Source organism: Salvelinus fontinalis, chromosome 13 (genome assembly GCF_029448725.1).
Source record: "Salvelinus fontinalis isolate EN_2023a chromosome 13, ASM2944872v1, whole genome shotgun sequence".
Taxonomy (NCBI): domain Eukaryota; kingdom Metazoa; phylum Chordata; class Actinopteri; order Salmoniformes; family Salmonidae; genus Salvelinus; species Salvelinus fontinalis.
Window position 1 is genome coordinate 25208229 of NC_074677.1, and position 24897 is coordinate 25233125.

The 24897-nt window shown below is 45.7% G+C and overlaps 1 protein-coding gene across 2 annotated transcripts in view; it reads right to left on the minus strand.

Moving 5' to 3' along the window:
- The window catches only part of LOC129868298 (vacuole membrane protein 1-like), a 111961-nt gene that overhangs the window by 45680 nt on the left and 41384 nt on the right, over nt 1-24897 (minus strand). For both annotated transcript variants that reach the window (XM_055942147.1, XM_055942148.1), the window contains exon 6: nt 1711-1944. In XM_055942147.1, the coding sequence (XP_055798122.1) occupies nt 1711-1944 (234 nt within the window). The remainder of the gene's footprint in view (nt 1-1710; nt 1945-24897) is intronic.

Sequence of the window (24897 nt, forward strand, 5' to 3'; positions counted from 1 at the left end):
AGGGCTACTGGTGCCAGAGAAGGGTGGGGTGAATGGCGTAGCTTTTTGGGGCTTTAATGCCGTGAGCATCAAGTGGGCACAGCAGGTGTTGCAGCATTTTGGGCTGTGCCAGCATCTGGGGGCGAGGCCAGGGGATCGTATGGCATACCCCTAGCTGGCACACACAGCTCTGCCCTTACCACATAATTACTCTTTGGTATGGGCACGACGTGCCAGCTAAACAAACCTTGAATCTGCTCCACTGAAATCAGAGTCCCTGGTGAAATAGAAAAGGAATCACACTTATCCTGGCGTAACTAAAACTATGGTGGTAGAAAACTACTCATTCACTCACTCACTCACTCACTCACTCACTCACTCACTCACTCACTCACTCATTCACTCACTCACTCACTCACTCACTCTGTTCCAGGGAAAGGCCCCCAGCAGCAGCAGTAGTAAAGTAGTAGAAGTAGAGGTACTCTGTTCCCCACAGCCAGTAACATGTGAAATGTGAATAAACAAGAGTGAGATAACATCCTCCACTTCTCATTTTCGGTCAGTTTAGAGGAACATAAAAATCCCCAGTTCACCACAGGTCATAGAGATGAGTTCTCTCTTCTCAGACTTCTCTGTCTGTTAACCATCTGTGTTTTTCAGTAGAGACAGTTTCACACTGAGAGGGAAGCTCTGAGAAAAGGGCCTGACTGCCTGACTCTCGGTAAAAGAGCTGTGAATGCTGAGAATCCAGGAAGAGAACTGCTGGTCGTCATTGGGAAGCTGATACAGGCAGTTACCAGTTAGAGGTGGGCTCCCGAGTGACGCAGCGGTCTAAGGCACTGCATCTCAATGCTAGTGGTGTCACTACAGACCCTGGTTCGATTACAGGCTGTATCACAACCGGCCGTGATTAGGAGTCCCATAGGGTGGCGCACAATTGGCCCAGCGTCGTTAGGGTTTGGCCGGGGTAGGCCGTCATTGTAAGTAAGAATTTGTTCTTAACTGACTTGCCTAAATAAAGGTAAAAATAAATAGTGTGAGGGTTGATAGGCTTTTGACGCAGAGCGTGGTGGTGGTAGTACCATGGCAACTCTATGTCATGGCTGAGTCATTGTAGTGGTTACCATAGCCACCAGAGTCAGAATGCAACCAGAGTATCCGGTGAAGGGTTAACGTCTACCTGTGCCAGGGATGGCTCTAGCTACAGAACTATGTGTGATAGTGGTGTGACAGTGGTGTGTGTGCGTGACAGCAGTGAAGGATTACAAACTGTCAGTCTCATGTCCCCAGTACCTAACCACATGGCTATGTTTGGTTAGAGGTGTGAAACCACCAGCAGTGTTAAGGGGAAATTCACCGTAAAAGGCTGGGGTTTTCCAAACCATCAGTGGGTATTGTTGTATTGAATTGTCAATGATATTTCACTTAGCAATCACATGTTTTAGAAATAATCTTGATATACAGTCAATGTTATTTTACTTCTAACTCTTTGAGGCTTACTGATCATAGAGCATTAGTGCCAGTGAACCTGACATGTACCAATACGGATAGTTAAACCCCAGTTGAGGGGCATATGCACTGTGTGTAAAAGACTGTGTAAATTACTTTGTAGGAGACTGTGCATGTCGTCTGCGTGCATTGACTGTTTGTAGACTCCATGTCTCGACTATGTGTCATGGGCTGTGCAGTTGTGTGTTGACTGTGTAGAGACTGTATGTAGAATAGACTCACCCACATGCAGGCCTCTAAGCGGACCTTGGAGACAATGGTCCAGAGGGAGATGCTTCCCTGTACAGCTGCTGCCACCCCCGCCAAGCCCTCCACACCCGCCTGGGCCACGGTCTCTGTCCCCCCCAACAGCACCTCTTCCTGGGGGCAGATGACCTGCTCGGGGTAGGGGGGTTCCGGGAAATCCACTGAACCACATTCATACGCTGCCAGGGTCACTGATGCTATGTGTGGACCCTGAGAGAGAGACGGAGAGAGAGAGATAGGGAGAGAGAGAGAGAGAGAGAGAGAGGGAGAGAGAGAGAGAGAGAGGGAGAGAGAGGGAGAGAGAGAGAGAGGGAGAGAGAGACAGAGAGAGAGAGGGAGAGAGACGGAGAGAGAGACAGAGAGAGAGGGAGAGAGAGGGAGAGAGAGAGAGAGAGGGAGAGAGAGAGAGAGAGAGAGAGACGGAGAGAGAGAGAGGGAGAGAGAGAGAGGGAGAGAGAGAGAGAGAGAGAGAGACGGAGAGAGAGAGAGGGAGAGAGAGAGAGAGAGAGAGAGAGAGAGAGAGAGAGGGAGAGAGAGAGAGAGGGAGAGAGAGACAGAGAGAGAGAGGGAGAGAGACGGAGAGAGAGACAGAGAGAGAGGGAGAGAGAGGGAGAGAGAGAGAGAGGGAGAGAGAGAGAGAGAGAGAGAGAGAGAGACGGAGAGAGAGAGAGGGAGAGAGAGAGAGGGAGAGAGAGAGAGAGAGAGAGAGACGGAGAGAGAGAGAGGGAGAGAGAGAGAGGGAGAGAGAGAGAGGGAGACGAGTGGGAGGTCAGTTGTACATCAACAACATTGTTGGAATTTATGACTCAACGGAAGCTTTCAGGGAGAGCCCTGGCAACATTTGCATTAAAAGAGGGAAGAACTCTTATGGAAATAGATCATATATAAAACTATGGTATAAGCCTTTGCTTAAAAGTACTTATATGAATGGTTATGGCAACTCCTCTGTCTTTCTCTGTAAGATTGGAACGTAATTTGCATTGCCTGCCTGTCTCCTTTACCTTCCTGCCATTCCTTCAATATGATTCAGATAGGGGGATTTACAAATGAGTTGTGAGTTATAAGGGATAAGGGGTGAGAGACTACAGAGAAACCTCCTGCATGTTGTGGTAAAACAGGGGGAGGCGCGGGACAAAGGGGTTGAAGCCTAGAGCTAAAAGGTGGGTCAAAACTCCCCTACTGAAACATCAAAGAACCCGAAACGAAAGCTGGGGACAAGAAACCGTTACACACACACACACAAACTGAGAGCTGCACCTGTGACAAAGTGCGCCAAAGACCAAGAACTTGGAGACTTCAGAAAACATCGGTAGTGCTTTCCATTCACAGTGCAGTCTGAAAACATCTCCTCCCCATGGCCCCTTGGGTGACACTACACTCATAGAACGAATACTGAAATGACGTGGCAGCAGCAACGAAGCGTCGGTCGGTTGACCCATATGGGGCGGAATATACAGACCTAGTAAGTGTTATTGTAAAAAACATATATCTGAAGTGTGTATCTGTCTAGCGTGTGTATCTGTAAAGTGTGCATCTGTCTAGCGTGTGTAACTGTGAAATGTGTGTATCTGTGAAGTGTGTGAATCTGTTAAGTGTGTATCTGAGAAGCGTGTGTATCTGTAAAGTGTGTATCTGAGAAGCGTGTGTATCTGTGAAGCGTGTGTATCTGAGAAGTGTGTATCTGTGAAGCGTGTGTATCTGAGAAGTGTGTATCTGAGAAGATACTTATCTGTGAAGCGTGTGTATCTATGAAGCGTGTGTATCTGAGAAGTGTGTATCTGTGAAGCGTGTGTATCTGAGAAGTGTGTATCTATGAAGTGTGTGTATCTGAGAAGTGTGTGTATATGTGAAGCGTGTGTATCTGTGAAGCGTGTGTATCTGTGAAGTGTGTGTATCTGTGAAGCATGTGTATCTGTGAAGCGTGTGTATCTGTGAAGCGTGTGTATCTGTGAAGCGTGTGTATCTGTGAAGTGTGTGTATCTGTGAAGTGTGTGTATCTGAGAAGTGTGTAAGTGAAATGTGTGTATCTGTGAAGTGTGTATCTGTGAAGTGTGTGAATCTGTGAAGTGTGTGAATCTGTGAAATGTGTGAATCTGAGAAGTGTGTGAATCTGAGAAGTGTGTGAATCTGAGAAGTGTGTATCTGTGAAGCGTGTAAGTGAAATGTGTGTATCTGTGAAGAGTGTGTATCTGTGAAGGGTGTGTATCTGTGAATTGTATGTATCAGTGAAATGTGTGTATCGGTGAAATGTGTGTATCTGTGAAATGTGTATCTGTGAAGTGTGTGTATCTGTGAAACATGTATCTGTGAAGTGTGTATCTGTGAAGTGTGTATCTGTGAAAGCAGCAGTCCGTCAGTGAGACAGAGTTGACTGGTTACTGATAGGCAGGTGCATGAGCCCAGCGTGCCTCTGCTCTGAGGAGTGTCTTTGACATTGTGTCGTCCTGTTTACATTCTTGCTTGTTGTTTATTTACTCTTTTAAATATGCTTCCAGTCAGAGAATGGAGGGAGAGGAGGGGAGAGGAGGGTGGATGAGAGTGGTGTATGTCTTTGATGTGTGGTGGCACTGGTGAAAGTTTGGTTGAACAGACTAACAGAGCTAATGCTCCCTCGACAAGATCAGACAAGATGGCTCTCAAAAGCACCACTGCCAAAAAAAAGGAGACTCCTAGACCACACAAACACATACCGTAGAAAATTACACCCCCCCCCCCCCCCACACACACACACACACTTTGAGTACCATGAACGAAAGCACACACTTTTTACACAAGAAACAGACATGTCCAAAAAGAATACTGAGAAACTAGCAAACGTGAAAACAGGGTGTTTCATAAAGTACCCATACAACTGACCTTCTTCGCGATCAGTGTCCATGGGACGGTTGAGCTAACGTAGGCTAATGCGATTAGCATGAGGTTGTAAGTAACAAGAAAATTTCCCAGGACATAGACATATCTGATATTGGCAGAAAGCTTAAATTCTTGTTAATCTAACTGCACTGTCCAATTTACAGTAGTTATTACAGGGAAAGAATACCATGCTATTGTTTGAGGAGAGTGCACAATGTTGAACATAAAAAGTTATTAATAAGAAATTTAGGCATATTTGGGCAGTATTTTTAGATTTATTTTTACAGAAATGCAATGGTTCATTGGATCAGTATAACACGTTGCACCTACACTGCTCCCATCTAGTGGCAAAAATGTATATTGCACCTGGGCTGGAATAATACATTATGGCCTTTCTCTTGCATTTCAAAGATGATGGTACAAAAAAAATATACAAAGAAAAACAACCGTTCTTTTGTATTATCTTTTACCAGATCTATTGTGTTATATTCTCCTACATTCCTTTCATATTTCCACAAACGTTAAAGTGTTTCCTTTCAAATGGTACCAAGAACATGAATATCCTTGTTTCAGGCCCTGAGCTACAGGCAGTTAGATTTGAGTATATCATTTCAGGCAAAAAATAAATAAAAGGGACATTTATAAACATGAGTGGTTCTGAAGAGTGCGCCGGTGTGCGTGCATATCTGTGTTTGTGAGGACATATAGCGCCTTCGGAAAGTATTCAGACCCCTTGACTTTTTCCACATTTTGATACGTTACAGCCTTCTTCTAAAATTGATTAAATAGTTTTTTCCCCTCCTCATCAATCTACACACAATAAATAGCCCATAATGACAAAGCAAAAACGTTTTCATTTTTTTGTTGCTAATTTACAAAAAATTAGGTATCTTGGGTATCTCCGTAGATCCTGTCAAGCTCTGTCAGGTTGGATGGGGAGTGTTGCTGCACAGCTATTTCCAGGTCTCTCCAGAATGTTCGATCGGGTTCAAGTCCGGGCCACTCAAGGACATTCAGAGACTTCGCCCGAAGCCACTCCTCCGTCATCTTGGCTGTGTGCTTAGGGTCGTTGTCCTGTTGGAAGTTGATCTCTCTGTACTTTGTTCCGTTCATCTTTCCCTCAATCCTGACGAGACTCCCAGTCCCTGCCGCTGAAAAACATCACCACAGCATGATGTTGCCACCACCATGCTTCACCATAGGGATGGTGCCAGGTTTTCTCCAGACGTGACGCTTGGCACTCTTTTCTCTGTATACATCAATGATGTCGCTCTTGCTGTGGGTGATTCTCTGAACCACCTCTACGCAGACGACACCATTCTGTATACTTCTGGCCCTTCTTTGGACACTGTGTTAACTAACCTCCAGACGAGCTTCAATGCCATACAACTCTCCTTCCGTGGCCTCCAACTGCTCTTAAATGCAAGTAAAACTAAATGCATGCTCTTAAACCGATAACTGCCCACACCTGCCCGCCCGTCCAGCATCACTACTCTGGACGGTTCTGACTTAGAATATGTGGACAACTACAAATACCTAGGTGTCTGGTTAGACTGTAAACTCTCCTTCCATAGTCATATTAATCTCCAATCCAAAATTAAATCTAGAATCTGATTCCTATTTCGCAACAAAGCATCCTTCACTCATGCTGCCAAACATACCCTCGTAAAACTGACTATTCTACCGATCCTTGACTTCGGCGATGTCATTTACAAAATAGCCTCCACCCTCTACTCAGCAAATTGGATGCAGTCTATCACAGTGCCATCCGTTTTGTCGCCAAAGCCCCATATACTACCCGCCACTGCGACTGTATGCTCTCGTTGGCTGGCCCTCGCTTCATATTTGTCGCCAAACTCACTGGCTCCAGGTCATCTATAAGTCTTTGCTAGGTAAAGCCCCGCCTTATCTCAGCTCACTGGTCACCATTGCAGCACCCACCCGTAGCATGCACTCCAGCAGGTATACTTTACTGGTCACCCCCAAAGCCAAATTCACTGAAGCTGGAGACTCATATCTCCCTCACTAAGCACCAGCTGTCAGAACAGCTCACAGATCACTGCACCTGTACATAGCCCATCTGTAAATAGCCCATCCAACTACCTCATCCCCATACTGTTATTTATTTTGCTCCTTTGCACCCCAGTATCTCTACTTGCACACTCATCTTCTGCACATCTATCACTCCAGTGTTTAATTGCTATATTGTAATTAATTCGCCACTATGGCCTATTTATTGCCTTACCTCCCTTGTCCTACCTCATTTGCACACACTGTATATCAACTTGTCCTATCATATTATTGACTGTATGTTTGTTTATTCCATGTGCAACTCTGTGTTGTTGTTTTGTGTCGCACTGCTTTGCTTTATCTTGGCCAGGTTGCAGTTGTAAATGAGAACGTGATCTCAACCTAGCCTACCTGGTTAAATAAAGGTGAAAAAAAATGGAAAAAAATCAGGCCAAAGAGTTCAATCTTGGTTTCATCAAACCAGAGAATCTTGTTTCTCATGGTCTGAGAGTATTTAAGTCAGATTTTAGCATGTAAATCTCGGTGGGCCAAAAAAAAAGTGGGATGCATGTCAGCAAAGCCACTACACAACACAACACTAAACAATACATGGATTGAACTATAACGGTGACAAACGGTGCCCACAAACTGTTAGGGCCTACATTAAGCTGTACCAACAGCAGTCCCAACATCTTACCACTGCTACACCTGGCTATCAGCAGAGCCTTGTCTGGCAGTGAAACAGTTCATTTAGCCTCATTCACTGCCTTTAAAAAAAACATAACTGATATGGCTGACTTGCTTAAACAAATGTGGTTTATACTGAAAATTGAGATGTACAAATTATGTCATAAGGGGATGACATGCGGATAAGAGGCAATCCGTAATTTAGAATAAGACATTAATGATCCAGCTAGGACAGACGTAGTCAATATAACTATTTGTTCAGCACTTTTGAAATGTACAGCGACAGAATTCAGAACATGGGCCGTTCTTACAGTGTTCTCCCTGTAAGTCAGAACCGTAGGATAAATAAAAGGGGGATATAAGCAGACAATGAAAGCTCTTACAATATTCAATGATTACATTTCTCTGAAACAGGTTATAGGCTACATGTGCACCACCAAGTCTGAACAGTGGGCTAAATGCAGCAGCATACAATACATTTTTTAACACGAAGGTGGCGCGGCGGTCCTTCATGGATGTTTTGTCATCAAAATTTTGTCATCAAAGTTTGTCATTCTCTGGATTTATGCTGCTTTCGAAACAACTGTGAACTCGGAAAAAAAACAAGGTCGAATCATGATGACATCATTGATCTTCTGTCACACCCTGATCTCTTTCACCTGTCCTTGTGCTTGTCTCCACCCCCTCCAGGTGTCACCCATCTTCCCCATTATCCCCTGGGTATTTATACCTGTGTTTCTGTCTGTCTGTGCCAGTTCGTCTTGTTTGCCAAGTCAACCAGTGTTTTTCTCTCAGCTCCTATTTTTTCCCAGTCTCGCTTTTTCTTGCCCTCCTGGTTTTGACCCTTGCCTGTCCTGACTCTGAGCCCACCTGCCTGACCACTCTGCCTGCCCCTGACCTTGAGCCTGCCTGCTGTCCTGTACCGTTTTGGACTCTACCCTGGCTATGAACTCTTGCCCGTCTCTGACCTGCCTTTTGTCTATCCCTTGGACTATGATAAATACCAGAGCTCAAACCATCTGCCTCCTGTGTCTGCATCTGGGTCTCTCCTTGTGTCGTTATATCTTCAGGTCGTAGCTCTATTCAAAACATATTTTCCCAGTCGGAGCTCGTTTATTCCCGACTTCCCAGTTAACTTGACTCATGTGAGTTCAAGACTTTGCAGTTCCCAGTTAACAGTTGTTTTGAGCGCGACACAAATCATACTTCATTGACGGAATGGCCAATGTTGAATGTTTATCATTTTAAAGTTGGAAAAGAGACCCTTAATTCCAGATGTGTGACCACACAGCCACTATCGCTGACTCCTTCCAAACCCTTCATTGTTGAATTTGCGATTTCCAACTTGTGTCATGTTTATGTCCTATGGCCGATGAGCACTGATATGTTTGATCTATAATTCATCTTCATTATATCTCTTCATATGATAAGGATTGAAAAGGATTGAAAAGGATTTGCCAGTAGATTGTTGACTTAATTCATGATGATGACTGCTAGCTAAGATTTTGAATGTATGATGTTGACATGATCAGTCCAATCAAAGCTACTCTACATATAACGTGATTTGACGTCATATTATCTGTGGCCAATGATCTTGAGCCTTCTTGGATAGGCACTTCTAATGTAACTCTATGGCAGCACCCAAGGGGCTAGAATTTTCATAGTCTACCCTTAGACTTGGCGGTGAAGTAGTGTCCCCATGAATGACAGAACAATGAGCCAATCACGGCGCAACACTCCACATTTTCTGCTGGCTTGCCTCACCACCACAAAAAGCACTGAGCTAGGCTAAAACACCTGCATTTTGGAGCTGCCTTACTCAAGAAAGCAAAAAGAGACCATGTTTGTATGCAGCTTTATTAACTCAATTATAAATATATATTTTTTACATTGTTTGCAAACTGATATGTGACACATATTAATGCCAAAATAACATGCAAAACAGGCAAGCCTGTTTTTTTTGCTAAAAATTTAGCTCTGCCCTGAATGACGGGTTGCTACTGCTTTAGGTTCCTTTTGGCAAACTCCAAGTGGGCTGTCATGTGCATCTTACTGAGGAGTGGATTCAGCCTGGCCACTCTACCATAAAGGCCTGATTGGTGGAGTTCTGCAGAGATGGTTGTCCTTCTGGAAGGTTCTCCCATCTCCACAGAAGAACTCTAGAGCTCTGTCAGAGTGACCTGGTTCTTGGTCACCTCCTTGACCAAGGCCCTTCTCCCCCGACTGTTCAGTTTGGCCGGGCGGCCAGCTCTAGGAAGAGTCTGGTGGTTACAAACTTCTTCCATTTAAGAATGATGGATGCCACTGTGTTCTTTGGGACCTTCAATGCTGCAGACATTTTTTGGGTATCCTTTCCCAGATCTGTGCCTCGACACAATCCTGTCTCGGAGCTCTACGAACAATTCCTTCGACATCATGCACTGTCAACTGTGGGACCTTATATACATTTAGACAGGTGTGTGCCTTTCCAAATCATGTCCAATAAATTTAATTTACCAAAGGTGGACTCCAATCAAGTTGTAGAAACATCTCAAGGATGATCTATGGAAACAGGATGCGCCTGAGCTCAATTTCAAGTCTCATAGCAAAGGGTCTGAAAACGTATGTAAATAAGGTGTTTCTGTTTTTTATCTTTAATACATTTGCAAAAAATTCTACAAACCTGTTTTCGTTTTTTCATTATGGACTGTTGTGTGTAGATTGCTGAATATTTTGATTTATTTAATCCATCTTAGAATAAGGTTGTAACGTAACAAAATGTAGAAAAAGTCAAGGGGTCTTAATACTTTCCAAAGGCACTGTTTGTAGGAGTGGTGCGGTTTGTGATGCATGTTCTACTCACAGTCAAAGGGCAGTCGATTGTTATGCAATTTTACGCCAAAGCAGTCTCTCTCTCTCTCCCGAGTGGCGCATCGATCTACGGCACTGCATCTCAGTGCTAGAGGCGTCACTACAGACACCCTGGTTTGATTCCAGGATGTATCACAACCGGCCGTGATTGGGAGTCCCATAGGGCGGCGCACAATTGGCCCAGCGTCTTCCGGGTTTGGCCAGTGTAGGCCATCATTGTTAATAAGAATTTGTTCTTAACTGACTTGCCTAGTTAAATAAAGGTTCAATTAAAAAAGGAATCTATTTCAATTGAAGGGGATTCATAGGCATGGGAAACATATGTTAACATTGCCAAAGCAAGTAAAATAGATAATAAACTAAAGTGAAATAAACAAAAAATTTACAGTAAACATTACTCACAAAAATCCAAAGCAATAAAGACATTTCAAATGTCATTATGTCTACATACAGTGTTGTAATGATGTGCAAAAGGGAATATAAATAAACATAAATATACGTTGTATTTACAATGGTGTTTGTTCTTCACTGGTTGCGCTTTTCTTGTGGCAACAGGTAACAAATCTTGCAGCTGTGGTTGCACATTGTGGTATTCCACCCAATAGATATGGGAGTTTATCAAAAATGGATTTGTTTTCAAATTCTTTGTGGGTCTGTGTATTCTGAGGGAAATATGTGTATCTAATATGGTCATACATTTGGCAGGCGGTTAGGAAGTGCAGCTCAGTTTCCACCTAATTTTGTGGGCAGTGTGCACATAGTCTTCTCTTGAGAGCCAGGTCTGCCTTCGGTGGCCTTTCTCAATAGCAAGGCTATGCTCACTGAGTCTGTACATAGCCAAAGATTTCCTTAATTTTGGGTCAGTCACAGTAGTCTGTGTACTCTCTGTTTAGGGCCAAATAGCATTCTAGTTTGCTCTGTATTTTTGTTAATTCTTTCCAATGTGTCAAGTAATTATCTTTTTGTTTTCTCATGATTTGGTTGGGTTTAATTGTGTTGCTGTCATTGGGCTCTGTGCGGTCTGTTTGTGTTTGTGAACAGAGCCCCAGGACCAGCTTGCTTAGGGGACTCTTCTCCAGTTAATTTCTCTGTAGGTGATGGCTTTATTATGGAAGGTTTGGGAATCTCTTACTTTTAGGTGGTTGTAGAATTTAACGGCTCTTTTCTGGATTTTGATAAGGATATTTTTGCAGAATTCTGTATGCAGAGTCTCAATTTGGTGTTTGTCCCATTTTGTGAATTCCTGGTTGGTGAGCGGACCCAACTGGACCTTTTTTGGAACACCATTATTTTGGCTTACTAAGATTTAGTGTCAGGGCCCAGCTCTTTTGACAGAATCTGTGCAGAAGGTCTAGGTGCTGCTGTAGGCACTCCTTGGTTGGTGACAGAAGCACCAGATCATCAGCAAACAGTAGACTTCAGATTCTAGTAGGGTGAGGCCGGGGGCTGCAGACTGTTCTAGTGCCCTTTCGAATTCGTTGATATATATATGATGAAGAGGGTGAGGCTTAAGCTGCATCCTGTCTCGGCCCTGTAGAAAGAAATGTGTCTGTTTTCTGCCAATTTTAACCGCACACTTGTTGTTTGTGTACATGGATTTTATAATGTCATATGTTTTTCCCCCAACACCACTTTCCATCAATTTGTATAGCAGACCCTCATGCCAAATTGAGTCGAAAGCTTTTTTGAAATAAACAAAGCATGAGAAGACTTTGTCTTTGTTTTGGTCTCTCTCCCTCTCTGAGTACATTAGGGTGGGGCCAGGAACCAGGACAGCCAGGATAGAGCAGTAAAGCAACAGCCTGTAAGGAGAGAGTGTGTGTGTGAAATGTTCTCACTAAGGTCTTCTCTGGGGCAGGTGCACTCCCCTGCAAGACTCAATACTAGAACACTTATCTAAGATGTTGACTGAGTAGGAACACGTCTGACGTAGCTTTGTCATTTTTCTCAAGAACATGGATTCACAATAATCCCTGAAAAATATGACTCACTGGCTGCTGTAAGATATCACAAATCAACACAATTTCCCTGAAAGAGGGGGAAAGAACACATTTCCTGACCCCAAAACATAACACAGGAAACTCCCAAGCCTGACCTAGTCTAAGGTTAGCCTACTCCTCACATCCTCTAGTTAGACTCCATGCCTCTTGGCAGGAGCTGGTTAAAACACACTGCCCTGACACACAGACACACAGACTCCCACTACAACAGAGTGGACTGCCTGTCTCTGTGTCTGGCCAACACTTAATTTCTCTGGCTCTCAGGTGTGTTTACTAAACACACAAACACACGGATGCACGCACACACACACACACACGCGCACGCGCACGCACACACACAGACACACATGGCCGGCAGAGAGTGGCAGGAGAGATTTGCATGTACTGTATGCATGCCTGTTCCCGTCTCCCACACACACAGAGCGCTGTGTCACTGCTTCTCATATCACACACACACCTACACACACACACAAACAAATACACACCGCCAAGTCTTCTCATGTCCTGCTGAGTCATGGCTAATCTGGAGCCCAACCCTAAACAGGCAGCTAGCAGCCTCTATAGCTTCTCCACATCAGTTAGGCAAGAGAGGATACTGGAAACGTGAACAGGACACAAACACAAAGAGAGAGGCTTAGGACTAAAGGGAGATCTACAGTTAGGATTTGAGCTGGCAGTGACATAATACTTCATGACTAGGGGGTAAATCTGTCACTCTACTCATGATTCTTCCAATGGAATGAATGCCTACGCTTGGGAAGTCTGAAATGAATTTACATGAGGAAACACACATAAAACCCAACAGAAAATATAGCTACAAGCAGCCATGGAGGTGTTCAATCTATGGTCCCACAGTGACACATCAGGACAAATTGTACAGATAGCCCTAGGACTAGCTCAAACAATATGGCTGCTATAAGCAAATGAGATTGCATTAATTGTTTTTCTTGTCTAACAGCGCCCCCATGCGGCCAAACATAACCATACTCTACAGATTAGCTCGCCTCACCTCCCTGTGAGTTCCAAATTCCATGACTCTGAGTCAAACAGAACAAGATTTATAAACATGTGCCCATTATAGGGCCACCGTGTGGGCAATCTTAATGTGCTTGAACATGTACACTGCCGGTCAAAAGTTTGGACACACCTACTCATTCAAGGGTTTTTCTTTATTTTTACTATTTCCTACATTGTAGAATAATAGTGAAGACATCACAACTATGAAATAACACATATGGAACCATGTAGTAACCAAAAAGTGTTAAACAAATCAAAATATATTAGAGATGATTCAAATAGCCACTCTTTGCCTTGATGACAGCTTTGCGCACTCTTGGTATTCTCTCAACCAGCTTAGCTTCATGAGGTAGTCACTTGGAATGCATTTCAATTAACAGGGTTGCCTTCTTAAAAGTTAATTTGTGGAATTTCTTTCCTTAATGTGTTTGAGCCAATCAGCTGTGTTGTGACAAGGTAGGGGGGCATACAGAAGATATCCCTATTTGCTAAAAGACCAAGTCCATATTATAGCAAGAACAGCTCAAATAAGCAAAGAGAAACGAAAGTCCATCATTACTTTAAGACATGGTCAGTCAATACAGAACATTTCAAGAACTTTGAAAGTTTCTTCAGGTGAAGTCGCAAAAACCACCAAACGCTATGATGAAACTGGCTCTCATGAGGACCGCCACAGAAATGGAAGACCCAGAGTTACCTCTGCTGCGCAGGATAAGGTCGTTAGAGTTACCAGCCTCAGAAATTGCAGCCCAAATAAATGCTTCACAGAGTTCAAGTAACAGACGCATCTCAACATCAACTGTTCAGAGGAGACTGTGTAAATCAGGCCTTCATGGTCGAATTTCTGCAAAGAAACTACTACTAAAGGACACCAATAAGTAGAAGAGACTTGCTTGGGCCAAGAGACATGAGCAATGGACATTAGACTGGTAGAAATCTGTCATTTGGTCTGATGAGTCCACATTTTTGGTCCCAACCGCCATGTCTTTGTGAGACGCGGTATGGGTGAACGGATGATCTCCGCATGTGTATTTTCCACTGTAAAGCATGGAGGAGGAGGTGTTATGGTGTGGGGGTGCTTTGCTGGTGACACGGTGTGTGATTTATTTAGAATTCAAGGCACACTAGACCAGCATGGCTACCACAGGATTCTGCAGCGAATGCCATCCCATCTGGTTTGTGCTTAGTGTGACTATCATTTGTTTTTCAACAGGACAATGACCCAACCCACCTCCAGGGTGTGTAAGGGCTATTTAGTAAATAGTAAATAGTAAATAAGCACACTGAAGAGTAAATAAATAAAATCTCTGGAATGAGTAGGTGTTCTAAAACTTTTGACCGGTAGTGTATAGCAAGTTTTATTACAATTCGAATAACCATGTTGGATTTCTTTGTATTTATGTTCCTGACCACACCCAAAGTAATGTTTATTGGTGAGTAACAACCATGTTGTTTGAGATACTAGCCTGAAAAATATTGCTTTGAGAGACCTTGGTCCATAGATGCTATATATCAAGTTTCATGCAGATCGTCAATCAAAATTCAAAATGGCGTACAACCCATCATGGCGGCTCTTATGGGTACTTGAAGCAAATTTGTTCCTTGTGAGGAGAGGGATCCATGTACCAAATTTCATGACTCTAGATCAAACGGGGTGAGAGGCGTGACCTTTTAAAGTTAGCATTTTCAATTGCATGTTATAGCGCCACCATCTGGCCAAATGACATGGCATTGCAGGAGAGGGTTTGGCCCACCAGCCTTTACCATTATTGCAAGTTGCGCTTTACTAGGCCTTACCTTCTCACAGGAATTTGCATTTTTTGACCAAATCCGCAGAGAGCTGGACTAATAATGGCAACTAATACAATAGGCTCTAACTAAACAAACTAACCCTGACCCTTAAAGATAAGGGGACAACTGGATGAGAGTGTGTACATAAAGTATTGTTTGTGTTCAAATAAAACAGCTTTTCCACAGAGAAACACAGCTGTGTTACCCTCCTGTCAGTCCAATTTGGAGGGAACATAGCTGTGTTACCCTCCTGTCAGTCCAATTTGGAGGGAACATAGCTGGCTGTTGCGACCTGCGGAAACCATCGCCTGAGCGATGAGCAGGATCGTGTGTGTACCTCAGCGTGTGTGTACCTCAAAGCTGTGTGTGTGTGAGACACTTGGGAAGGGATTGGAAGCCTGGCATGCCCCACACAGCCTCTCCATGAGGTGTCATTCATTCGTCTTTTATGACAGCAAACCAGGAAACCAGCCAACTTCAGGGAGCCATTGTTATATTATGGGGAGAAAATCTGAGATGGGGCACAGAGAGGTTTCACTTCCACCCACAACTTAATTTGCCCCTTGGGGCCATTAGTAAGAGGGCTGCCTGCCGCGGTGCATCAGGACATACAGTACATAGACACAAGGCAGGATGAATTAAGGTACATGTGTATAGGCCATATTCAGTGTGCTAAATGAAACAGTCCAGACAGTAAGACAGTTAAGTTCCAGTTAATGCTCTAGTGAAACACAGAGTACCATGAAGAACCCACAGAAGGGGGATGTGAAAGTCTGGTGGTAAATGACTGACATTGGATAAAGAGCCAGTGTGTTCCTCTACTGGATAAAGGCTCTATCGGGAGTGGTCTCGGGAGTGGTCTCGGACCACAATGGCAGTCGAAGGAACAAGATATATGCTTTATATTTACAATTTTGTTGGTTGTGAAAGACTAAAGTTACATACATGGGATGCTTTAGTGAATTTCAGAATGTCTGGAATAGAAAAGGCAGAAATAAAACAATTCAATAAGCATTCGCAGCCAGTCATCCAAAACATAGTCCTATGCAGTCGTTAAATTCCTATAGAAGGCTGAGGATGTGTGTTCAACAGGCAGACAACTTTCAAACCATTTAAATGCATTCAAATCATTTTTGTGAAGAACTTTAGTGTTATTGTGGCATACGGTGGTTACATTCAGATGCGAATCCCCTTCCCCCCCACTGTCTCAAGTGTAAAAAGTTGATAACATTTCATTACTGAAACCCCATGAATGAAACCCCATGAATGCTGGTCCTCTACTGGATAAAGAGCCAGTGTGTTCCTCTACTGGATAAAGAGCCAGTGTGTTCCTCTACTGGATAAAGAGCCAGTGTGTTCCTCTACTGGATAAAGAGCCAGTGTGAGAAATAAATATTTTGGTCTTTTTGTTGATGAACATATGACCTTTCTATACGGAACATCTGACCTGGCGACTCAGGAAGTAGAACTGTTGGGGGAGTTCTAGGAAAAACAAAACACTGAAAGACATTGGTTATGTTACGTATTCAACTGTATCAGACATGCGTGTGTCCTGTTCTAGACTATTCAGCAGGTGTGTGGTGCTAAAAAGAATCTAAAAAATTAACATGTCCATAACAGAGCAGTATGTTACTTTTTAGGTGTCCACAAGTTTGCACCTATACTTGCAATAACTGGGGACATGGGCTGGGAACCCTGTGAGGTGAGATGGAAGGCGTGTATGGTGAGGCTTTGGACTAGGTTGTTGGATATGCCAAGTGCCAGAATAGCTAGTAAAGTTTTTCAATGGGATCTATCCATTAGGGGTAGCATGGACAGCTGAAATGTCTGACCTTTTTCAACAGTCTGACTGTGAACATTTGTATGAAAAAAAAAATAAGGGAGACAGATATGATTTTTAAAAACTGTTGATGCAATATGGAAAAAAATGGGTGGAGGAGATTAATCATAAACCCAAATTGTGAACATTTTGTTTGATTAAGGATGAATTTGTGTGTGAGAGATATATTATGTATAACCCATCTAAAAACAAGAGATCGCTGTGTGCACAGGTGAGATCAGGGATATTGCCTCTGTGTATTTAAACAGGTAAGATCAGGTATATTGCCTCTGCGGATTGAAACAGGTAAGATCATCCTGTCGGGTTGTATCATCGCTTGGTACAACAACTGCAACGCCCACAACCGCAGGGCTCTCCAGAGGGTGGTGCGGTCTGCCCAACACATCACCGGGGGCAAACGGCTTGCCCTCCAGGACACCTACAGCACCCGATGTCACAGGAAGGCCAAAAAGATCATCAAGGACATCAACCACTCGAGCCACGGCCTGTTCACCCCGCTATCATCCAGAAGGCGAGGTCAGTACAGGTGCATCAAAGCTGGGACCGAGAGACTGAAAAACAGCTTCTATCTCAAGGCCATCAGACTGTTAAATAGCCATCACTATCCGGCTACCACCCGGTTACGCAACCCTGCACCTTAGAGGCTGCTGCCCTATATACATAGACTTTGATTCACTGGCCACTTTAATAATGGAATGCTAGTCACTTTAATAATGTTTAAATAATGTTTACATACTGCTCTACTCATCTCATACGTTATACTGTATTCTATCCTACTGTATTTTAGTCAATGCCACTGACATTGCTCGATCTAATATTTTTATATTTCTTTATTCCATTTGTTTAGATTAGTGTGTATTGTTGTGAACTGTTAGATACTACTGCACTGTTGGAGCTAGGAACACAAGCATTTCACTACACCCACATAACATCAGCTAAATATGTCTATGTCACCAATACAATTTGATTTCTTAAGTAAAACATTATTTAGCCTAGCCTACACAGTTGTTTTCATGAAATGCTCCACACATGACATATTTCCGCCCAAAAAACTCCTTTATAACTATTCCTGTTCTGCCCAACTATTCCTGTAGACTGTTGATCCAGTCCTATCCTGTCCCGAACTTGACTCTACAAATTGACTACCATTCCTGACAGAATCCTGTAAGACCCACGGGAGTCCTGTTCCCATGTCAACCTCTAGTGTGTGTTCACCTGTGTGTGTGTGCTCGTGTGAGGGTGCTTGTTTGAGTGTGAAAGGTGTCTGTGTGTGTGCATGCGTATGTGCTTGCGTGTGTGTGTGCATGCATGTGCGTGTGTTTCAGAGGAAATGTGAGTGTCAGTGTGGGTGTAATGGAGTTTGTTCATTTGTTTCTCTTGATGAATTGAAATGGCTTTGTACTGTGTAAGTGTCTGCATCACTCTGAATGTGATAGTCATATAGATTTCTAACTAGACAATAGTGCAGCACTGATATGACTGAGTGGAACGATACTACAGATGTTGGCTGGCACGCTCTTAGACAGTGTTGTCGTTCATTTGAGCTATGTTGGTCAACAGTAAAACTTCTTTTCAGGGGCTTTTCTGGAGAAAATGTGTTTAAGCTATGCAAACCATTCTACAACGTGTAATTTAGAAAATCCTACAAGTCTGGATATAGAAAACTACAGAATCTCCTTTATTTATCTAAAAAAATATATTTTTATTTTTTTCATTCACCTTTATTTAACCAGGTAGGCTAGTTGAGAACAAGTTCTCATTTACAACTGCGACCTGGCCAAGATAAAGCATAGCAGTGTGAACAGACAACAACACAGAGTTACACATGGAGTAAACAATAAACAAGTCAATAACACAGTAGGGAGAAAAATGAGTCTATATACATTGTGTGCAAAATGCATGAGGAGGTAGGCAATAAATAGGCCATAGGATCGAATAATTACAATTTAGCAGATTAACACTGGAGTGATAAATCATCAGATGATCATGTGCAAGTAGAGATACTGGTGTGCAAAAGAGCAGAAAAGTAAATAAATAAAAACAGTAAGGGGATGAGGTAGGTAAATTGGGTGGGCTGTTTACAGATGGACAATGTACAGTTGCAGCGATCGGTTAGCTGCTCAGATAGCAGATGTTTAAAGTTGGTGAGGGAAATAAAAGTCTCCAACTTCAGCGATTTTTGCAATTCGTTCCAGTCTTTGGCAGCAGAGAACTGGAAGGAAAGGCGGCCAAATTAGGTGTTGGCTTTTGGGATGATCAGTGAGATATACCTGCTGGAGCGCGTGCTACGGGTGGGTGTTGTTATCGTGACCAGTGAACTGAGATAAGGCGGAGCTTTACCTAGCATGGACTTATAGATGACCTGGTGTCACGATCGTCATAATAAGTGGGTGAGAGAGAGGACCAAGGCGCAGCGGGAAATTAAGACATCTTCTTTTATTGGAGATGAAGACAAAACGAACACTATACATAAACAGAAACAAAACAACAAACGACCGTGAAGCTACAAACGTTAGTGCACAGACAAGCAACAAACGTTCAACATAGACAATTACCCACAAATGCATGATGCCCATGGCTGCCTTAAATATGGCTCCCAATCAGAGACAAATGAAAGACATCTGTCTCTGATTGAGAACCACTCAGGCAACCATAGACATACCTAGACACATTCACTCAACCATAGACATACCTAGAAACATTCACTCAACACAAACTCATACACTACACCCAACACCCCCTTTACCATATAACCACCCAAAACGACAAAACACAAACATTCCCCATGTCACACCCTGACCTACCTAAAAATAATAATGAAAACAAAGAATACTAAGGCCAGGGTGTGACATAACCCCCCCCCTTAAGGTGCGAAATCCGGGCGCACCAACATAAAGTCTAGGGGAGGGTCTGGGTGGGCGTCTGTCCACGGTGGCGGCTCTGGCACTGGTCGTGGTCCCCACCCCACCATAGTCACTACCCGCTTTCGTAGCCTCCTCCAAATGACCACCCTCCAACTTAACCCCACTGGATTAAGGGGCAGCACCGGACTAAGGGGCAGTACCGGACTAAGGGGCAGCATCAGGATAAGGGGCAGCATCAGGATAAGGGGCAGCATCAGGATAAGGGGCAGCACCAGGATAAGGGGCAGCACCAGGATAAGGGGCAGCACCAGGATAAGGGGCAGCACCAGGATAAGGGGCAGCACCAGGATAAGGGGCAGCACCAGGATAAGGGGCAGCACCAGGATAAGGAGCAGCACCAGGATAAGGGGCAGTACCGGACTAAGGGACGGATCCTGGCTGGATGGCGGATCCTGGCTGGCTGGCTTTGGTGGATCCTGGCTGGCTGGCGGATCCTGGCTGGCTGGCTCTGGCGGATCCTGGCTGGCTGACGGACCTGGCTGCTCATGGCTGGCTGACGGCTATGGCGGATCCTGGCTGGATGACGGCTCTGGCGGATCCTGGCTGGATGACTGCTCTGGCGGATCCTGGCTGGACGGCTCATGGCTGGCTGGCTGACGGACCTGGCTGCTCGTGGCTGGCTGACGGACCTGGCTGCTCGTGGCTGGCTGACGGATCTGGCTGCTCGTGGCTGGGTGACGGATCTGGCTGCTCGTGGCTGGCTGACGGATCTGGCTGCTCGTGGCTGGCTGACGGATCTGGCTGCTCGTGGCTGGCTGACGGATCTGGCTGCTCGTGGCTGGCTGACGGATCTGGCAGATCCTGTCTGGCTGACGGATCTGGCAGATCCTGTCTGGTTGGCGGCTCTGGCAGATCCTGTCTGGTTGGCGGCTCTGGCTGATCCTGTCTGGTTGGCGGCTCTGGCTGATCCTGTCTGGTTGGCGGCTCTGGCTGATCCTGTCTGGTTGGCGGCTCTGGCTGATCCTGTCTGGTTGGCGGCTCTGGCTGATCCTGTCTGGTTGGCGGCTCTGGCTGATCCTGTCTGGTTGGCGGCTCTGGCTGATCCTGTCTGGTTGGCGGCTCTGGCTGATCCTGTCTGGTTGGCGGCTCTGGCTGATCCTGTCTGGTTGGCGGCTCTGGCTGATCCTGTCTGGTTGGCGGCTCTGGCTGATCCTGTCTGGTTGGCGGCTCTGGCTGATCCTGTCTGGTTGGCGGCTCTGGCTGATCCTGTCTGGTTGGCGGCTCTGGCTGATCCTGTCTGGTTGGCGGCTCTGGCTGATCCTGTCTGGTTGGCGGCTCTGGCAGATCCTGACTGACGAACGGCTCTAGCGGCTCCTGACTGACGAACGGCTCTGACGGCTCGGGACAGACGGGCGGCTCTAATGGCTCAGGGCAGACGGATGGCTCATCTGGCGCTGGGTAGACGGATGGCTCAGATGGCGTGGGCAGACAGATGGCGCTGGGTAGACGGATGGCTCAGATGGCGCTGGGTAGACTGATGGCTCAGATGGCGCTTGGCAGACGGGTGGCTCAGATGGCGCTTGGCAGACGGGCAGTTCAGGCACCGCTGTGCAGATGGCAGACTCTGGCCGGCTGAGACGCACTGTAGGCCTGGTGCGTGGTACCGGAACTGGAGGTACCGGGCTAAAGACACGCACCTTCAGGCTAGTGCGGGGAGAAGGAACAGGGCATACTGGACCCTGGAGACGCACATTAGGCCTAGTGCGTGGTGCCGGAACTGGTGGTACCGGGCTGGGGACACGCATCTCAGGGCTAGTGCGGGGAGGAGGAACAGGGCATACTGGACCCTGGAGACGCACATTAGGCCTAGTGCGTGGTGCCGGAACTGGTGGTACCGGGCTGGGGACACGCATCTCAGGGCTAGTGCGGGGAGGAGAAACAGGACGTACTGGACACTGGAGACGCACAAAAGGCTTGGTGCCGGAACTGGAGGACTGGTACGAGGGGCTGCCACAGGAGAGTTAGTACGTGGGGCTGCTACAGGAGGTGCAGGACTAGGGAGGCGTACAGGAGGCCTGGTTCGTGGGACTGTCATTCCCAGACGGTTAGCACGCACCTCAGGTTGAGCAAGGAGAGCTGACTCAGGTAACATCACTTCCCGCACACGCTCTGTCGGGTGGATTTTGTGCCTCACGCACCAACACAGCAGCTCCCTCATTGCACTCTCCTCCAACCCCCCAATAAATCCTTAACAGTCTCTGTATCATTCCCATTGCTCACCTCCAATATCAGCCCGACTGGCTCAGGTTCCTTCTTAGGGTCCTCACGGGTAGCACGGGAAGTTGACGCAGATCTCCTATCTGGACTCGCCACACTCCCCATGAGCCCCTCCCCAAGAAATTTTTGGCATTTCCTCGAGGGCTTCCTACCGTTTCGCCGTGCTGCCTCCTCATACTGCCGCCTCTCTGCTTTAGCTGCCTCCAGCTCTTCACGAGGGCGGCGCTATTCTCCATGTTGAGCCCATGGCCCTTTACCGTCCCGTATTTCCTCCCATGTCCAGAAATCCTGTGTAGGTGGGTCCTGTTGTTTTCTCCCGTTACACCGCTGCTTGATCCTTTGTTGGTGGGTAATTCTGTCATGATCGTCATAATAAGTGGGTGAGAGAGAGGACCAAGGCGCAGCGGGAAATTAAGACATCTTCTTTTATTGGAGATGAAGACAAAACGAACACTATACATAAACAGAAACAAAACAACAAACGACCGTGAAGCTACAAACGTTAGTGCACAGACAAGCAACAAACGTTCAACATAGACAATTACCCACAAATGCATGATGCCCATGGCTGCCTTAAATATGGCTCCCAATCAGAGACAAATGAAAGACATCTGTCTCTGATTGAGAACCACTCAGGCAACCATAGACATACCTAGACACATTCACTCAACCATAGACATACCTAGAAACATTCACTCAACACAAACTCATACACTACACCCAACACCCCCTTTACCATATAACCACCCAAAACGACAAAACACAAACATTCCCCATGTCACACCCTGACCAACCTAAAATAATACTGAAAACAAAGAATACTAAGGCCAGGGTGTGACACCTGGAGCCAGTGGGTCTGGCGACGAATATGTAGCGAGGGCCAGCCGACCAGAGCATACAGGTAGCAGTGATGGGTGGTATAAGGTGTTTTAGTAACAAAACGGATGGCACTATGATAAACTGCATCTAGTTTGCTGAGTAGAGTATTGGAAGCTATTTTGTAGATGACATCGCCAAAGTCGAGGATCGGTAGGATAGTCAGTTTTACTAGGGTAAGTTTGGCGGCGGGAGTGAAGGAGGCTTTGTTGCGAAATAGAAAGCCGATTCTTGATTTGATTTTGGAGATGTTTAATATGAGTCTGGAAGGAGAGTTTACAGTCTAGCCAGACACCTAGGTATTTATAGATGTCCACATATTCTAGGTCGGAACCGTCCAGGGTGGTGATGCTAGTCGGGCGGGCGGGTGCAGGCAGCGAATGGTTGAAAAGCATGCATTTGGTTTTACTAGCGTTTAAGAGCAGTTGGAGACCACGGAAGGAGGGTTGTATGGCATTGAAGCTCGTTTGGAGGTTAGATAGCACAGTGTCCAAGAAAGGGCCAGAAGTATACAGAATGGTGTCATCTGCGTAGAGGTGGATCAGGGAATCGCCCGCAGCAAGAGCAACATCATTGATATATACAGAGAAAAGAGTCGGCCCGAGACTTGAACCCTGTGGTACCCCCATAGAGACTGCCAGAGGACCGGACAACATGCCCTCCGATTTGACACACTGAACTCTGTCTGCAAAGTAGTTGGTGAACCAGGCAAGGCAGTCATCAGAAAAACCGAGGCTACTGAGTCTGCCGATAAGAATACGGTGATTGACAGAGTCGAAAGCCTTGGCCAGGTCGATGAAGACGGCTGCACAGTACTGTCTTTTATCGATGGCGGTTATGATATGGTTTAGTACCTTGAGCGTGGCTGAGGTGCACCCGTGACCGGCTCGGAAACCGGATTGCACAGCGGAGAAGGTACGGTGGGATTCGAGATGGTCAGGGATCTGTTTATTAACTTGGCTTTCGAAGACCTTAGATAGGCAGGGCAGGATGGATATAGGTCTGTAACAGTTTGGGTCCAGGGTGTCGCCCCCTTTGAAGAGGGGGATGACCGCGGCAGCTTTTCAATCCTTGGGGATCTCAGACGATATGAAAGAGAGGTTGAACAGGCTGGTAATAGGGGTTGCGACAATGGCGGCTGATAGTTTCAGAAATAGAGGGTCTAGATTGTCAAGCCCAGCTGATTTGTATGGGTCCAGGTTTTGCAGCTCTTTCAGAACATCTGCTATCTGGATTTGGGTAAAGGAGAAGCTGGGTACGCTTAGGCGAGTAGCTGCGATTATCATGGATTTATCGGTGGTGACTGTGTTACCTAGCCTCAGTGCATTGGGCAGCTGGGAGGAGGTGCTCTTGTTCTCCATGGACTTTACAGTGTCCCAGAACGTTTTGGAGTTAGAGCTACAGGATGCAAATTTCTGCTTGAAAAAGCTAGCCTTTGCTTTCTTGACTGACTGCATGTATTGGTTCCTGACTTCCCTGAACAGTTGCATATCGCGGGGACTATTCAATGCTATTGCAGTCCGCCACAGGATGTTTTTGTGCTGGTCGAGGGCAGTCAGGTCTGGGGTGAACCAAGGGCTATATCTGTTCTTAGTTCTGCATTTTTTGAACGGGGCATGCTTATCTAAGATGGTGAGGAAGTTACTTTTAAAGAATGACCAGGCATCCTCAACTGACGGGATGAGGTCAATATCCTTCCAAGATACCCGGGCCAGGTCAATTTAGAAAGGCCTGCTCGCAGAAGTGTTTTAGGGAGTGTTTGACAGTGATGAGGGGTGGTCGTTTGACCGCGGACCCGTAGCGGATATGAGGCAGTGATCGCTGAGATCCTGATTGAAGACAGCAGAGGTGTATTTGGAGGGCAAGTTGGTCAGCATAATGTCTATGAGGGTGCCCATGTTTATGGATTTAGGGTTGTACCTGGTGGGTTCCTTGATGATTTGTGTGAGATTGAGGGCATCTAGCTTAGATTGTAGGACTGCCGGGGTGTTAAGCATATCCCAGTTTAGGTCACCTAACAGAACAAACTCTGAAGCTAGAGATGGGGGGCGATCAATTCACAAATGGTGTCCAGGGCACAGCTGAGAGCTGAGGGGGG